General features: G+C 30.7%; 1 protein-coding gene across 1 annotated transcript; it reads right to left on the bottom strand.

The window, feature by feature from the left end:
• Positions 1-9892: 9892 nt before the first annotated feature.
• Positions 9893-11823, bottom strand: LOC11410643 (cytochrome P450 71D8). The gene is made up of 2 exons (XM_003611836.4): positions 10887-11823; positions 9893-10740 (listed from the first exon to the last, which is right to left on the bottom strand). Exons 1-2 carry the CDS (start codon positions 11793-11795, stop codon positions 10129-10131), a joined length of 1521 nt encoding a protein of 506 aa, XP_003611884.1. The 5' UTR covers positions 11796-11823; the 3' UTR covers positions 9893-10128.
• Between the last annotated feature and the right edge of the window lie 7624 nt (positions 11824-19447).

Here is a 19447-nt window from a genome sequence, read left to right as displayed (position 1 = left end):
ATGTTATGGGGTTGTTATTTATAGACTCTTGAATCTGTCCAGCTAGTTATACTTTAATACAGATTATGTTGCAGTTTAGCTTTTTCTAATATTAAAATTCATTGGTAAATATTAAACTCATAAGAAGATATATTACATTTGATCTCAGTCAAAAGGCTGAAAAATAGATTACACATATGTATGAAAGACTAGTATATACATAGTGTGAAATATTAGTTTTGAGTTTGTGTAATTCTATAAAAATAAAAATAAATCATAGTGTGTGTATATATACATAGACACACACACATATATATATATTCGCTATCATAACATAATACATGTTATTTTTTTTTTTCTTTCTTTCCAATAGTGCTACTGTGGAGCATAATACATGCTATTAGAGTGATAGATGCATGAGTAATGTCCTCAATTTAGAAATGTGTATATTCTTTATTTACTTCTTAGCTTTAGTAATTGACAACCTAATTTTTTTCTAGAAATGAAAAGTATGATTTTTTTTTTTTTTTAAGGAAAAAAGGATGATTATCAATCCACATATACTTTTTTTTTGGTATATTACATACACATTTTTTTTTTAAAAAAACTCGGTATCCGATCCAAGAATCGACTAATTCTAGGGGACCAATTTCATCACCCGCTTGCGCTCTGTATGGACTTAGCCCACCGAAATTGACGCCAGAGGGAGTCGAACCTAAGACCTCTTGAGGAGCAAACTCCAAGATCCCAAGCCAACCCCAAATGGGTTTACATACGCATATACATTTATTTATATATCTATTTCTTTTTGGGCGAATTTATAGACCTTTTTTTTTTTACAAAAATAAACGATATTCATTCATTAAAATCGATAGAGTAAATTGATACAATACAAATTCAAAGTCGTTAAAAACAAAAAAGATGAATCCACGAACAAACTCAGTGCAACCATGTTAATAACATAAAACGACAAAGTACATAAACCTACAAACATGACTATATTCAAGTCTTCGGAATACTAATGTCTCTGGATCTGCAACGTTGATGACGCCAAAGTCATTGATCGAATTTGTACTTACTCAAAACCAGTCTTTCAACCTGAATCAAATAAACATCGCACGAGAAATAAAAAACACACAGCACAAAGACGAGAAATCAAAACAAACAGAGTTGTGTAAAGACGTCGAATTCACAAAAACAAACGAAGGAAGACTGAAAATATGTAGAAATTACTTATTCAATTAAAAAAGAAAAATTCGGATGAATGATTTTGAATCAAAATTAATTTTAAATCATCCATCTTCGATAAATAAGAATAGGGGCGACGAGAAATGAAAGAAGAACAAATTGACCATTTATTTATATTTATATATCTATTATCCTTCGTTCTTAAGAAAAAAAGAAGGGAAGAAAAAGTATTGTGTTCCTCATGTTTTTTTAGACGAAAGATACCTCGTTTTCACTTAAATACAATAAATCTAAACCTATATGCGGACAAAATAAAAATTGTCAATCGTCCTAGTTTTCTCTCTCTAGGTTTTCTCTTCCCGTTTCTTCATTCGGGGATGGTTTTGGATTAATTTTTGACCTGAAATCACCCCTCTTCATCTTTTTCTCTCTATTTCAATCTAAATAAGTGACTTTCACATAGATCTAAGTTTTTTTCTTTGTGCTTTCATCATCTAAGTGTGGTGGTTTGTTGTTCGTCGTCTTGTGCGGCGTTGTTTGCTTTCCCGTCTTCTTGCGGTGTTCATTTTATTCCCATTGAAAGATCAATTATTCAATCAAAGATTTGGACGTCAACGTTGCAGATCCGGAGACCATGGATATTTCGGTGACTTTAATTTTATCATATATTTTTGTAGTCATTATGCCGTTATATGCTATTAATTTGGATGCTGTGAGTTTGTTCGCAGATTTGTTCTTTACGTTTTTAGCGGTGTTGAATGATATAATCTCTCGATTTGAATGAATGAATATCATTTTATTTTTGTCAAAAAAAAAAAAAAAATTGTCAACCTCCTACCTAGTATATGCTGTTATCTCTTCTTGTTGACTAATGTTACCCTACATTACACATGATGACTAACAAATGAATCTTTTCAAATGTAAACGCTTGAGATTGAGATGTTAGAAAGAAAAAAAAAAGAAAAACTAGTTAGCGATAAGCTTTATTTTTTTTGTGGTGGGGGTTTGAACCTCAGGCATTGTATATATTATGCATTGTCTATTCCAATTGAACTAAACTCACAAGGACAATGATTAAGCATTTTGAAGACACATGCAATAATTCCTGGTTGATTAATTCAACTATAGTTAAATTATACAATATAATTGATGAGTGCAATTGCTAATGTAATTCTTCTGATATACTAATTTGATTCTTTCTCGTATAAATATATAATATTAACTATTATTTTATAAAATTATTTGTCTTTTTTATGATACATTTGATTGTTTATATTATTTTATTTCACTTATTCGTTTTCTACAATAAATAGCTATGAATATTTCTCACAAAACAATAGTTTTTTTTTTCTTGATATAAATTTTGTAAATAACAAATAAAAATAAGTGGAGAGAGTAATTTTATTTTTTTTGGGGGGGAAGAGATGTGTCTAGGGTAACCTAGATCAACACTCAAATCTTATTAGAAAGAGAAAGTGACAAAAAGAGGAGGGCTAAAGCTTAAGCATCAAAAGAAAAGAAAAAGATTGTTAGTTGAAGTATTATTTCACCAAGTAAAAGAGTGCAAAGATAAGCATAAAGTAGCTATCTTATTAACACAATTATTTTCTTCTCTCTAAAGATATGATAAATCATAAAATTCATAGAAGTGATCCTATGTAAGCAATTAATTTGTCTACTCTTCAAGTGTCAAGGCACTATATGAGGTGACTTGAAAGCCAAGATAGCTGGCTTTGAGTCACTTTCAATCTAAAGATGATCCCAATTTTTGTCAAGAGCAACTTCAATTGCTAGAATTACACATATCAATTCAACTTTGAGGGCATTTGATAGACCAAGATTATGGGCAAATTAGCCAACATTGTCACCATTCATGTTTCTAAGAATACCAACACATGTAGATTGGACAAGGTTCCCCAAAGTCAGTGAATTTTTGTTACATTTGATCCAATTGAAAATTGGAGTGTTAACTTTTATGGCTCTTAAGATTGAAAAATATTACATAGAAGGACTTGTGGAAAGAGCAGTATAGTTTCCAGTTATAGAAACATCGGTCAACACCATTGTTATAGTTGTAATCTATTTAGGTCTCCTATTGGTGAATCTTAGATTTTTAAGATATCCAAAATATAGTTCAAGTTTAGCCTAGCTACTTTTGATGATAAAATATAACCAGTTCCAAAGAGTTGTGGTTAATGGACAATAAAGGAATAAATGAGTAGATGCTTTAGGTTGCTTGTTGCACAAACTACACATAGAGGGCAACTGGCAACTCATAGTCATTAGACTATCATCAATAGGAATCTTGTTAGAAAATTGCTCTTTCTCCCAACAAAAAACACTCACTCTCAATCTCTCATACAAACTGATCAAAATATTCCCCGCGTGAGTTAACTCACGCATGTGTTAAACCCAACATGACTTAAGTCACGTTCGCTATCCACGTGAGACGTGAGTTAACTCACGTAGGTTATAACTCAGCGTGAGTTAACTCATGTAGGTTATAACCCCAGCGTGAGTTAACTTAAATAGGTTATATTTCAGCCTATCGAGCGTGAGTTAACTCACGTAGGGAGTATTTTGGTCAGTTTGTATGGGAGTGAGCTTTTTTGTTGGGAGAAAGCAATTTTCATCTTGTTATATGGATAAGTCTCCAAAACAAAAGTGACTTGGACGGTGGGATCACAATCTTCTATATAGATTTTAACCAAGACATCTTTTGGTATGCTGGCCTATGGAATAAGTAAGCATCTTTGAGGGATAGATCACCATCTATTGTGTGCTTTCATATCAACTTGTCCATCTTAGCAGATAAGGGAATGGTAACTTGTTTTGAAGATGTTCAAGTAAGGAAGGGTAAGCCTTTTGGATTTAAGTTGGAATGTCTCGGTGAGAATCAAGCAGATAATCATTGGCAATAGATTGCAGGAAATGGTGCAAATGAAGATGAATACTCGAAAGATGGATAGTATCAAGCTTATCACCAATAAAAGCCAATTATGTACAAAATGTCGCCAAAAATGTTTTTGTTCCAATTTTTTTGACAGAAGATCAATTCCAATGACTCTTTTCTGTTGCATTAATGCACCTTATTATTGGCTGTCTTTTTATATCTATTAATAAGTCAGTTTAACTTTTGTCTTAAAAATACATGTTAAAGAACTCACTGATCGAAAATTAAATCTTGGAAAAAACAATATTTAACTCTTTAAAAAATAAAATACACAATTAACAATACAATTTTTTTATATTAAGTGCACGAACAAGAACCCTAAGGAGTTCTTAAAAAATAAAAAAGAATCGAGCATTGTTTGAGAGTTTGGAAGCGAGGGGAGGAAGGATTTTGGGAGGTGAAAAATATTTTAACTAATGATAAATTAATGTTTATGATTAAAATATTTTTAATTTTAAGAATATTATAATAATATGGATTGAATTTGAAAAGTTCATATAAACCCTCTGGACCTCATTCGGTACAATTTTTCAGTCCCCAAATGATTAGAATTTTGTATAATGAATAAAAACTTAATCCCCCAGAACCCTTTCATTCCAATGTCTTTTATTTCTTCCACTCGTTCCTTTTTTTTTTTTTTTTTTTTTTCAAAACCCTCCCCTATCGTCTACTCAAAGTCTTAAATTCAATTGGTTGTCTATTACTTCTACGCAGTCGCAGTCGCCTTGTGTTTTGGATTATCCTTAATCAGTTCACATATTCTACCGAAATTCAACGCATATATGCATTCCGTTTTCAACAAAAAAAATATTTTAATTTTATGAAATGAGGATAAGAATCAGTCCCCGTGAGCATAGCTCAGTTGGTAAGGACATGCATTATTATATGCAGGGGTCGGGGTTCGAACCTCTGACACCTCATTTATTTACATTGAAAAAGGTGAATTCTAGCCATTAAGCTACCTGAAAAAAGAAAAAAAAAAAAAAAAAAAAAAAAAAAAAGAATAAGAATCAAATAGAATGATTCATAATTTCATATCGAAATCAATCCATCCATTTTATTGATTTCAGATTGTTTTCTGAATTATTTATACAAACTTTTTCAACTAATGATGGTTGGTTTGAGGGATTTGTATAATAAAAAAGAGTTGATTTTTCTATTCAATCGGATTGATATTTTTGAAAATTTGAAAACTTCTTATTTTAGAAATATTTTTCTCAATTTTTTTTGCTTCAATACCACGCTAACTTGGAATGTAGTTAAAAAATAACACAATCAAATTGAAGGGAGACCAGTGAGTAATAAACAACTCCCACGAGTTTCATTTCAATGAAAACCATTTGGTCCAAGTTCTCATGAAAAATACCAAACTCGTTGCAGAGATACGTATCAATTCATACCTTGTACCCTCGGTTTTATTTATTTTAAGTTCACGTGCATTCTAATTTATGCTTATCTATACTATAAATATAAAGAAATTCCCCTAAAAAAAAATATATAAAGAAATTGGCGGTTTTGAACCGACTTTTTCTTCTTCCATTTATACATTTAAGTAAATTTGACTATAAAAATGTTATTTTATTGATATCATTACAAATATAAGAATTTGTTATATTTTTAAAAAATATTATATTTGTTATATTGTTTTTGAAAAGGTATCATAGAACAAGAAAAGTATAATTTGTTATAATATGAAAGTACAAAATATCTATTTTTTTATACTTATAATTTTAATTAAAATCAAAATAATTTTAATTAAAATTTAAAAAAATAAAAAACAATTGTTCGTAATTTATACGCATTAGTACGATAAAAAGATGAGACAGACGGACACAAAGTATCCGTCTAAACGCTAATAAGAAGAAGGAAAAATCAACCCACAACATGTAAATGTCTCATTTTACACTTGAGGTGTCAGTTCTCTCTTAAAAGTTTAATTTTATATTCTCAAAGTACAAGAAACTATTGTAAAATAATCATTAATGTGACTTTAATTAATAAAAAATCTTCTTTTTTTTCATTTTGTAACGGTAAAATTTATGATATAAATGTAAATTTTGTCATTTGAATAAAAAAAGGGCAAAATTACATAATTAATCCCTTAACTTTATTTTAGGTAACATTTTCGTCCTTTATCTTTTTTTTGTCACGATTTAGTCCTTTATGTTATAAAATAACAACATAGTTATCATTTTTTATGAAAAAAATAATCAAAAACTCCAAAAAAAAAATCATCAAACTCATATGCAAACGTAAATCTTCATCATACAAGCATAGAAAATCAAATTTCTTTGAAAAAAATCTCATAAAAAATGATAAGATATTGTCATTTTATAACATAAAGGACTAAATCGTGACAAAAAAAAAAAAAGATAAAGGACGAAAGTGTTACCTAAAATAAAGTTAAGGGACTAATTGTGTTATTTTGCCTAAAAAAATTCTATTGCATAAGAGGTATAACTTTGTTAGGAATGTTATTTTTGATATATTCAGACGGACGATAATATCTCTGAAAAAGGGGACACCTTTGAACTTCTTGTTTGATCCATTTGATGGAAGATCAACACTAAGCCATCAGATGTTATTGTGTACAGGTGAGTAAGAGGAAAATATGCATGTATGAATTTGACTGGGGGTTTCGTCATATATGAGATTGAGGACTGAGACTTTTATGGTGGAACAAAGAGCGCTCAAAGCCGCGTCAAACAGAGTGATCAAACATGAGCAGGGGCGGAGCTACACTACTTTGAGGGTGTGCACCTGCACACCCTAGAATTCTGAAAATCAAACCTACCACACTATTGAAAATCACATTTTCACACGCTAAATATTTCAGGTTGCACCAGTTGAACTTCTCTCACTCACATATCTTATACTCCCTCCGTTTCAAAATGAGTGTTGCTTTAGCCAATTGCACACAAATTAAGGAATTGAATAATGTTGTTAGAAGATATTATACTCTTACTAAAATAGTCTCGCTAGTTATTGGTGCATTTGTCATCATTATAAATTAAAGTACAAAATGATACTTTGGAAGTTGTGTAGATAATAATAATTAAGGATACTATTGGAAAAAAAAGTAATTAATAGACATTGAAAAGTGAGAATGATATTCATTTTGAAATAAATTATTTTTGTTAAAGCGATACTCATTTTAAAACGGATGGAGTATATGTTATGACAAAACTTTTTCATTTTTGCATTTGAGCAATGATATTTGAGCAACCATTTGATACAACCTTTTTGACAACCTTCTTTTTCTCTCTTTTTATTGGTCAATAACAAAGGAGAGAGAAAAAGGAAGAGAGAGTAAGAATATAATATGAGTATGAGAGAGAAAGTTGTTTAAAAGTTATCATAAAATGGTTGTACAAATATCATTTCTCTTTGATTTATTTTTGTAATCATTATGACTAACGACTCTTATGAGTCATGACTTCTTATGTTTGTCTGTCTCTTATCTAAACACACATTGACCATTTCATTTTATCTGAACTTTTACTTTTTACCATGTATTCATATTTAAATTAAAAATTTAAGGCCAATGTGATCGAGCACACGACTTGAGGACTCATATCTTATGGATTTGCCACTGGACTATAGCAAAAGATGTGGATATTCTTGTAAATTTGATATAAATATCAATTCAAAGTTTTAACTTGAATTTAATTTTATATTTTATTTATACTCTTTATAAACACCCATTAACAAGAAATATGTCTGTAAGTATAAGTCTTAAAATATAAAATAACTATATGCATTTTAATATTATTTTTTTCAAAAATAACTTTAATAGATACTACTAATTTGTCTTAAAATACAAAATTTATTGTTCGATAGGTCTATACACAAAGTACAATTTAGTAATATTCTCACTCAAATTCGACACATTAACCGCATTGCAATTTTTCCTTAATATATGTAAAATTTGTAATAAATGTTTGTAATCAAGGTTAAATGCAATATGTTTTTGTCCTACTGATATGATATATGGCGTGCTTTCAGAAATATGTTTTTGTACACGTAGTGTGTTCTTTTTGGAATTCATCATGGGTAAAGTTTGTTTAAATTTGGCCAATATTAATTAAAAAACCTAATGTAAAAATAATGAACTTAATTAGTTCGCACCCCCGATCTAGAGTTCTGGATCCGCCACTAAACATGAGAAAACGTGTTTTAACAATCAACATGTTTTTATATGATTTGTGTGATACTTTTGGCTTACTAACATCAGATGTTGTTGACTTTTTTCATAGAGTTAAAGTCATGTGCATATCAATATTATGTTTCATAGGCTCATGAATGTTGTGCATATGACAATTGATTTTGCCATTTAAAAAGGCTTAGCGGCGCAGTTTATTGCTCGTTTGCCTTCTACTCAAATGTAATTTTGACATTAATACAAAATACTTTTTTTTTTTCTTTGGTCAAGTAGCCTAATGGCTAGAACTCACACAATTAATTGTGAAGAAGTGAGGTGTCCGGGGTTCGAACTCCAGCCTGTGCATATAATATACAATATCCCTACCAATTGAACTAAGCTCACGAGGTCATTAATACAAAATTCTAACAACCATATATATGTGTCTCTGAAAAATAGCTTTATGACATGCTTCACGGCGCAACATAGTTGACTTGAGAAAAATTACTACAAATTACAAAATGTTTCTGGACAGAAATTTTTTTCAAATGTTTCTATGTTGCTGCCGTTTGAAAAAATGAAAAGATAAAAAAAAAAAAAACGTATTCAAATTTTGAAGGAGTCGCCAGTCGTGATCTCAAAAACTTCATATATGATATATGAATGGAATTCCAGAATAACTTTATATTATAAATTTCTTATTGTTAAATTCATTTTAGTATATCATCTACTAACATCTAATCAATTTAAAAAACTAATTTTTCAGCTCCTCTAAACCTGAATCTGTTTCTCACCTCTTCTTGATCCCATGCTCTTTCTACACTTTGGTGTACTCCCAACCGGTAAGAAGGCCAAACAGGTCAAATGGTTGGTCAGGTCAACCGGTAAGAATGCCAAAAAGGATATCCTCTTTACATGTTTTTATAGATCATGTATGAGTAAGCAACAAATTTTTTTTTTTTGGTTACAACAACAAATTTTTATTTCATCATGATGTTGCCACTAATAAAACATACCAAACACAATAGCACAATAGAGTTGCCTAAAAAAATGGTTGTGTAAATATTATTTCTCAAAAATTAAATTATAATTTTGTCGCTCCTCCTATACATTTTGTGGTTTTTGAAAAAATATTAGATCATTTCGTGTCTTTCAAATGAGCCACACGAAGGTTTGCCAAATAAACATCAAACCTTTCGTTACTCTCTTGTGTCTAAGGTAGAAGCAACAACTTTTCAGCAATTTTAATAAATCCGCATGTAGCACCATTGTTACTCTAAGCCATTTCAAAATTTTGTACCATATAACACTTCCAAATCCACACTGTGCTATTAAATGTTCCTCTGACCGGCTCTCTTCTGGGCACCATTGGCATATTGTCCAGACACTCCGCACTTGGACACCACGCCTAAACAAATATCCCCTTGCTGGTAATCGATGTTGTAGCCCCTTTCCGTCCCCGTATGTAAGACCCACATATCCACTTAGTGGTAGGACACCATTGGCATATTGTTCCTCTAACTCACCATCTAATATTTTCTTCCCAAATTAATCAAAACCACCTTTCTCCCCAAATTAACAACACGGAATTAATCAGAATGACTGAATTGGGATGGAAATATAATAAAATATTTTTTTATAGATAGACGAAATGAGAATAGCCATTAAAAATTCGTACACACAAATGAATGAGTAAGAGTTTGAACCTTAATCACAATGTTCCGTCCAACAATTTTTAGCATTTTTTGACGGACATTTATTATTTCTATTTGTATCATTGTATTTGTATTCAATGAGCAAGGTTTGTTTAACTTTAATTTCTGAAATTACATAATTGAATTCAAAATACATTATGAGTATCATGGAGTTAGACATCATAAACAGTTGGAATCAAACACAACTCATTTTTCCTTCCAACTGTTAGTCCAAAATCTTCTATCATATCCAAATCCTGAGACTTCATCTGATTTGGGAGTTCCCAGTTAAAGTGATAGAGCAATAGAGCCAAAGGAAATATAACACTTGCTAAACCAAAGGTCATACCCGGACACATTCTCCTTCCAGCTCCGAAAGGAATGTACTCGAAGTTATTTCCTTTGAAATCAATCAAACTATCATCAAACCTCTCTGGAATAAACCTCTCAGCATCATTCCAATATTTAGGATCTCTTCCTATTGCCCACGCATTTATAAAGACTGTAGTATTTTTTGGTATATCATACCCATCTATTTTGGTTAGTTCTGTGCTCAATCTTGGAACCAACAAAGGAGAAGGTGGGTGTAACCTCAATGTTTCTTTGATCACTAACTTTAAGTAACTTAGTTTCTCTACATCAGTTTCATATATTAGTTCCTTACCATTGAATGCTTGTCTTAATTCAGCTTGTGCCTTCTCCCTCACTCTTGGATTTTTCATCATTTCTGACATAGCCCATTCTATTGTTGTCGATGATGTATCAGTTCCAGCAACAAATACATCCTGAAATTATAGAAGAACATGTATAGAATTCAATAATATTGGACTAGCAATTGCACCTTAAAACCATAGGCTAAAATATTTGTGCAGAATTTAATGGAAAAACAAAGGAAATAGGAAATTAGGGTTATAAGTTAAGTGTTACTAACCCAAATCACAGCTTTGATGTTGTTGATTGTCAATTGGACATCAAGGCTACCACTTTGTTGGACTCTCAAAAGAACATCCACAAGATCTTCCTTCTCAATTTCACTCTTGTTACCTTCATTTCCTCTTGCTCTCTTTTCTTGATGTTTTCTCACAACATTATCCAAGATTTTGTCTACCCTTTTGTGAATTTTCTCAACATTTTTTTTCATCCCTGTTAGTACATGAATAAGTTTCATTGAAGGAAACAAATCGATAAGCTCAAGTCCACTTGAAACCGCCACCGCTTTTCTAATCAACGACACAAATTCTTCTTGATCCTCAGATTTATCACCCAACGCCGCTCTCAAAATAATAGAATTTATCACTGAAAAAATTCTAGTAGTGAGGTTGATTTTTGAGCCTGCAAATGACTTAATTGATTCAATAAACTTTTTTGTCTCATCTTCTCTAATGTAAGAAAAAGATTGAACCCTTTTAGCACTTAGAATCTCTAAGACACATATTTTTCTCATTTGTCTCCAATAATCACCATATGGAGAAAATACAATATCTTTAAAACCATAGGCTAAAATTTTAAGAGAAGGAAGTTTTGGCCTATTAGCAAAAACAACATCATGTGTTTTCATTACTTCCTTGGCTAAATTTGAGGAAGAAACAACCACTGCATTAATTTCACCTAGTTGTAGGTGCATTAATGGTCCATATTTTTGAGAAAGTTTTTGAAGCCCATGATGTGGAAGTTTTCCTGCAAATGCTAGTTGATGTAAGTTACCAATGAGAGGTAATTTTCTTGGACTAGGTGGCAATTTGTAAAAAATGGTTTTTGGCTTGTAATATTTTGTTGCAAGCCAATGCAAAAGTATGAAAATAGAGAAGGGAATAATAACAAAGGAAAGTTGAAATTCCATGGCATGCACTAAGAAGTGAGAGTGACTATTCAACTCTAATGTTGTTTACTGAAGTGTTAATGCTGCTTCTTATTTATATACTTTTGAAAATAGATATTATGATATTACTTACATATTTTTTCTTTTTTGGTGATAATCTATACCTGGTGCAGAGAATTGAACAAGTCATTGGTATCAGGCAGTCTCATCAGAAAATTATTTTTGCCAAAGTTTATGGAAAAGTAGCAATTTTATTTTTTTCCAAGCAAGTATAAGGAAATTAGTATTATATATGTGTTAATATAGAAAATTACATTTTGTCTATGTACTAATGGCTTTGAAGATTTCCCTAACAACAATATATAAAGTGCTTTATAATTACTTTATCTCAAAAATTGTTTCAGCTCAAGCACACCATTGAGGTTATTAATGATGTTTCTAACTTATCAATATATTTGTCTAGTAGTCTAAACACAACCAAGTTTTGGACAAAGATGATTAATAAACTTCAGCTAATGATGAGCTTAGACGAATCTAAATTTAAATTCTAATTTGAATATTTTTTTATTAAAATTTAATTATCACTTGACCGAATTATGGATTATCATAGTATCCCTCTGAAAGTATGCAGGTTAAGACTAAAATTATAGACTAACGATTAACATAGTATTGTAGAGAAAACTTCGTAAAATGTCGATTTATGAAGCTTAGATATATACTACATATCCGTATCGAATACGTATCAAATATCGATACTCTATAGATACTCATGGATATGTGTACCCTTAAAGTATGTATTTTTTATTTATTTTTAAGAAATATTTTATCAAATACTTATAATTAAGTTACTTCATAGATACCCACATATGTATCATATAAAAGATGACTAGAGTAAAAAAAAAAAAAGACAAGGTTGTAAAAATTCAACAGAGATATACATGATTCATGAATTCAACATGATGCTATACTTTTTGAATCATTAGTGTTATCTTCTAATGTCCATTCAAAAAAAGTGTTATCTCTTAATAAACCAGGCTTAAAAGTTGTGTTTTTTTAAGGATGATGGTGATAGGAGGTAAGAGACTTAATAAATCAACATTTGAAGAAATTTATTTTCAGTTTTTTAACAATACTTTTGTTGATATGGTAACAAATGAAAACAAATTATAATTTATATGAAAATTCTATACTTTGTTATTTTTACAAAGCTTTTTTGTATACTTTATGTTTTTATCACAAGTATTATATTTTACTAAATTGTGATTTTTATAGTTATATATTAATGAAAAATGATTGATGCATATTTCTTTCTTGTATTTTGCATTTTACATGCATATAAGTTTTATATACAAAAATTTGTTAACTTATCTTAGTTGTATTCTATTTTAAACTTCAAAAATTTCTCGTAATGCATATTCATACCAAACAATATTCATATCACACATGCAACCATCGTATCTTCTTATCTCAACTGTCTACAAATTGAGACTCTAGTAGAAGTCGTGATCACAACTATAGTCACAAGGAATCTTGATGTTGAATCAAAGAACCCAGCACAAACCATTCTTTAATGAACAAACATTTAAACTAATAAAATAAGGACTCATTTTTAAGTTCTCGTACGTCTTAAACAAAATGTTTGGAACGTACCAGAAAATGAAGGATAAAAAAAGAAGAAAAAAAAGGGTGTGGTGCTCACCTAGGGAAAGCAAGGTATCATTGGTCCCACCATTTCCATTGCTATCCCAATGCACATCAAAGGTATATATATTTGACAAACCACACTTGCTTTATCTCTATGTTAGGCTGTTAGCTAATTTTCCGATGTGGGCTGCTAATTTTTACTCCTAACATATTAATTATTAAATTTGAAACTACCACAAATTCAAATAATGTTTTGATTCTATATACTCTTGCATACTTTAATTCCTTAAAATTTGCAAACTACGTACCTAAACGAATTACGAATTGTGTGTCTATAATCACAATCATAGTTTAGTTTGAAGGTCACAAAGTGTAGAGTTGACTATAAATTCTAAAAAAGTTCAAAAGATGAGTGTCAATGGAATTTTATAAAATTAGTTAATTAGAACAAGGTGTCACCAAACACAAAAATAAAAATTCAACGCACGAAATATCCTTCAAGGCATGCAAAAAGACATGATGCAGTGTTTTTGGTTGGTGGAATCATGAATTCATGATGCAGCAACTGGTACAAACCTTTGGTATCATTGTCATTGCGTATGGGTCTATTCTAATTTAAGTTGTAGTTTTTGGTATCCAACAAGAAAACAGTAGTATGTTTTTTTAGATTGATTAAGTACTACTCCAATAAAAGAGTGAGTGCTAGAGAGTGTTTATATGGGACATGCTTTGAAAAGTGAGTGTTGCTAATATTCCTCTTATTTATATTCCTTTGAAGTTTAAAACCTATTGTTTTACCAATATAGATCAAGTCTTTGCAGTTGTTTGGTCTATTTGTTGTGTGTGTCAGGGGATAGCACTTGGGTGACATTATAGTTGGTGACATTGACGACATTGGTCAACCACAATGTCACAAGTGTATAAAAAAATAAAAATAAAACTTTGTGAAAGAGAATGAAGAAAGTCACTTGTGACATTGTGGTTGGTCAATGTCACCAATTTCACCAACTGCAATGTCACCCAAGTACTACCCGTGTGTCAGGCCCGATCCTGAACATAGGCTTGAGGTGCGATGGCATAGGTTCCATCGTTGTAAGAGGCCTAAAAGAAATTTATATGAGATATATATAGCAATATGTGCTTTAAAAGGGGGTTTGTATAGCAATTGCAGCTAAAGGGCCCAAAAGTCAGCAATGCCAAAGATTCAGCACAGCTGCTTTTAAACCATTTTTTCATCAAAAGGGTCTTATAACAATGCAAAAAGGGGGATCTGAATAGCAACTCAAAGTTTTAGCAGACTGCACAGTAGAAATTGAGAAACGAAAACTTTGCAGAAACACAAACATAAAATTGGCAAAACGCAGCAAAGGTGCCAAATTCTTCGTCTTCTATATAGGTGATGATGTGCTGAATGCATCTAATATTGAAATTACTCATTTTGATATTTATATATCAAGAATCTTAATAACACGTCAAGGGATATTCCAGTTGAAAATGGATCTACTGGATAAATGAATCATAATTTTCTCGATGATAAATATTTTAGGCATTTCTCATATGTTAATTATTAAAGAAAATTAAGCAATGATGATGATATTAGTGATCGAAAATGGCTAATATCTTGTCAACCGTCACAAAAAATGCATGTGTCATTCATCAATTATCAAAAGAAGAAAAATTATGCCGTATTATATCTAAGGGGTCATTTTCTCATACTACATCTAAAACCTATAAAATGTTAGGACCGACTCTAATATGTGTGTTCATGATGACTCTTTTAGTGAACCATCCGATTCATTTTGAGTAATTGATGCTCTGAAGTTTCTACTTTCAAAATCTTATTTTGTTGTCATCTTTAAGTTATCAACACAGAAAAGAAAAACAAATTACCGAAATAACATCACAAACATTTCAAATTTTGTTCCTGCTATTTGAAGAAAATGAGTCAAACCAAATAGTCAACCAGCGGTGAGTTGATATTCAACTCTATATAACATCACATACGAATTGAATTACCACCTAGACTATCAATTCTATTTATTAACTTTATTTTTATATTTTTTTACAGAAATTTCATTTTTATATGCTACCTCAAGAACATTTGATCAATATAAAGAAAGAAAAATTGCCCATCTTAAAAATTACACACCTTCAACTATGCTTTTTTTTTTTTTTTTTTTGTGAACTCACCTTCAACTATTTGTTGAATCCTACCAACTCTCACCAATTATTTAGCAACAACATATATGTTGTAATTTTTAAGTTACTATATTATATAAGCTTGTATATTTTATATTTCGCTACTCCAATATATAAGTTAGTATATTTTATTTTCGCTACTCCACCGCTGATTTGAGATAGCTAAATTTATATTATTGAAGTTATGAAATATAAAATATACTAACTTAAAACAAAATTTCTTGGCGTAGTTACCCCATAATTGTGAATAGCTTCCCCCTTGAGACTAAGGACGTTTTTTGTGGATAATTTACTATTACCTCTTCTATTGTTCATTGAACTTTAAGGTATGCTTTAACTCTTGTGAGCTCAGAAAATAAAATGACTAAACTTTTTCTCATAAAAAATAAAATGACTTAGTTGCACTTTTTGCCCCTCAAGTGTTACGATTTTAAAATTTTGTTTCACTACTTTTTTAGTGATTTTGACACTCTTTTTTCTTCTGTGATTTATATAGTCCCCTCTTAATTTCATTCGGAAAAAATTGTGATGGAACATCTTGCTGATTAAGTGTGCATATTATTTTGAATAGTTTCATGCTACTTTAAGAGTAAGATAAAGTTTGAATGAACTGACTTTCTTAAATTTGAAGGAATCAATTAATTACTACTAGTATTTTGCGCATTTAAAAGACTAAATGAATTATTTTTTTCGGCTAAAGGCTAAATGAAATGAACATACCTTTTCAAAAATTAAAATACTTATTTACTCGACATTGTTTTGAAGTTTATACTGCCCTATACTATATATTAAATTGAAAGTTCTTCGGTAACTGGATATCGACAAAACTTTTAGTCTTTTTCAAAGGTAAGATTGCAAATAGACAAATTTTCAAAGTGATGACGAGGTGGAATCGACTTCATTGTTATTTTAATTTTAATCTTATTTTTTTTTATCATTTTATTACGTTCGTTTGTAGAATCTGCATGGCATTCTTGTTTCAGATGTAAATGTAATATGATTTCAAATCCAAAAACTAAATACGAAAATAAATAACATAAAGTAAAATATCTTTACAACTTGAACAAAGTATTTCCTCGTAATTATTATAAACAAAAAACTACGTTTTAGATTTATTGAATAACTAATATATTTGAATTTTATATAGAACATATCTCAGTTATTTAATAAATCTAGTCTTTTTTGCTTAAATAATGATGGAAAAAGCATACGAAAACTTTTTCTATGTCTTTTTTTTAAAGAACTTTTCCTATGTCTACTATTCAATGTCAAAGCATAAGGAGTATAATTCTCATGCAAGTAACCGTCAGTAGCGGTGCAAATCTTGGTAAAATAATTGATCCTTCATGGAAACCAATACACGTAAATTTGCAATGCCATGATCCTCAACGTTTGCCAAATTTAGGTGTACCTATGATAAAGTCTAATAGCATTGATGAGTGGAAAATTATCCATTCAAATTCAAACGGATTAGAAAAATAAAAGTTGAGTCAAGGTATATATCCTTTAATGCACGTGGCGCTTAGGATTCACGACACGGATAAGGTGAGAAACGAAGAAGGTTTATTATGGATCGTATACAAGGTGAAAAAACTCATGGAATTGGACGCAAACGTAACATGATTATAAATCTAGAGGTAATCTCCCTCGACATACATCTCGTCGGCTAAAATTCTCTTATGGATACAATCTATTCTCGACACTTACTATCCGATATGAATAAGAATCTAATGAATGTTTAATGCAAACTTAGTTCTCTAAATCATCCTCTTCGGACACTTACTATAGTACAATTGACTGTTATACATGTTTGACACATCCTCTTCGTGTCTGCATTATACAAAGTCATCACAAGCAAAACACTTAGAAGAATTTAAAAAAAAAAAAAAAAACTTGCCTCTGCGACACATCTAACTCGTTGTGTTGCCTAGGCGAGCATAAATTGACCAAAGTCACCACTCTTATTCAACAAGATTGATGATTTGAGGGGCAACTATTCTAAATTTTCCAAAAGGCTCTGCAAGAGAATGCATACGTACTCGAGCATAGGTCTAGCTCAAAAAACAAACCCCCTCAGTGTCTTTAACTCATCATAAACTAATTATCGAGCAAAAGCTCAACAGAGACCCAACTATGTGATGGCCCAGACACTCTTTACAACTTCATTCTACTAGGGGACTTCAATGACTAAGTGCATAGGATTCTAGAATCTAAAACACCTCGTATCACCCTTAAATGAACCAACAGTTGGTGATTCCAAGACTCTGTCGTCCCTAATCATCGAACCCAGTAACTTTTTTGTCATTATGAGGTCCTCTACGACCACACGTATAAAAGGGTGAAAAGAATTCCACTTCAGACAAAATGTGGCATGAACATGTGTTTATAAGTGGAGTAATTCTCACTTTTCAAGTCCGTTTTGTGGGGTTGTGCTAGGCCAACCACAATTTCTAATATGATATCAGAGCCTCTCCAAGATCTACCAGATCACCTGCTATCAAGTTTCCGCAATCAGACCACTCACCATTTATGCCCACGAACTAAGCTCAAGGTCACCTGCTATCAAGTTTCCGCTATCAGACCACTCATTATTTATGTCCACAAACCAAACTTAAAATTGTTGGTCGAGAGGAGATGTGTAATAGAATCCCACATTATATAAAAGATGACTTAAGCATATGTTTACAGGTGCGATTGATAGCTTCATATCATATTTACGGAGACGTTCTTGGATGAATGGATAGTGACAAAATATTTAGTCTTGACTTCGTTCATGGTTATTTTTTTTATTTTTTTTTGGTAGATGTTGATGGTTAATTAATTTGTTCAAAAGTAAAATTACAATTCAAGTGATGACGAGGTGGAAATTGACTTCATATATTTTCTAATCTTAATCTTTTACTATGTTCGCCTCTGCATTGCTTTCTTGTGTTACAATGTAATTAAATGATGGCTTAAATGTGAAAATAGTCTCCGCAAATATCTGATATTTTGGTTTTAATTTTTGTATAAAAATATTTTTTTTGGTTTTAGTCCCTGCAAATATAAAATTTTTGGTTTTGGTCCTTGGTATTTTTTTTTAGTCCTTGTAAAATTGATTCATATTGGATTTGGTCCTTGTAATATGTAGAATATTTGATTTTACTCCCTCAAAATGAGGACTAAAATGAATATTATAGGGATCAATTTCAATATGAAATGATTTTACAATGATTAAAACAAAATATCAAGGATCAAAATCAAATATTCTATATTTATAGGAATTAATACCAAAAAAATATTTTTAAAGAGACTAAAACTAAAATGCCATATATTTACAGGACCATTTTCATATTTAAGCCTCAAATGATTTCAAATACTGAAAATATAATATACGTATATTCAATTCAATTTGGACAAAGTGCAACACTCGTACTTTTCTATTTCTTCTATCCAATCCACTAAGTCAAAGCATGATAAAATTCTCATACAGTAACCGCCATTAAGCTTGGGTTGTAAATCATGGCTAGTTTTTGCCATGATCTTCTCTCATAAGTTTTGCCAATTTAGGTGTGTCTTTGATAAAGTCTAGCTACTAGTAGCATCAATGAGGAGAAAATTATTCATTCAAATTCAAACGGATTATAGAAACAAAATTTGACTAAAGACAAAGGTTTTTAATGCACAAATTTTACCAAGGTGAGAAACCAAGAAGGTTTCTTATAGATCGTACAAGCCAATGGAACAGGATCCATGGGAACCAAAGTTGTGGATATACATACGGCGGTAAAAGTAAAAGTCATGGAATTGCACACACACAAAAAATTATTATTATAAACCTAAGGCTACAT

This window comes from Medicago truncatula, chromosome 5 (genome assembly GCF_003473485.1).
Source record: "Medicago truncatula cultivar Jemalong A17 chromosome 5, MtrunA17r5.0-ANR, whole genome shotgun sequence".
Lineage (NCBI taxonomy): Eukaryota > Viridiplantae > Streptophyta > Magnoliopsida > Fabales > Fabaceae > Medicago > Medicago truncatula.
Note: the sequence above shows the minus strand (reverse complement) of the source record. Positions and strands in the feature narration are given on the sequence as shown.

Excerpts from the sequence above, each read along its gene's own strand:
- LOC11410643 (XM_003611836.4), bottom strand. The coding sequence starts at position 11,795 with ATGGAATTTCAACTTTCCTTTGTTATTATTCCCTTCTCTATTTTCATA. Across the intron at positions 10,741-10,886 it reads ACATCAAAGCTGTGATTTGG|GATGTATTTGTTGCTGGAAC; the intron begins GTTAGTAACACT and ends CTATAATTTCAG.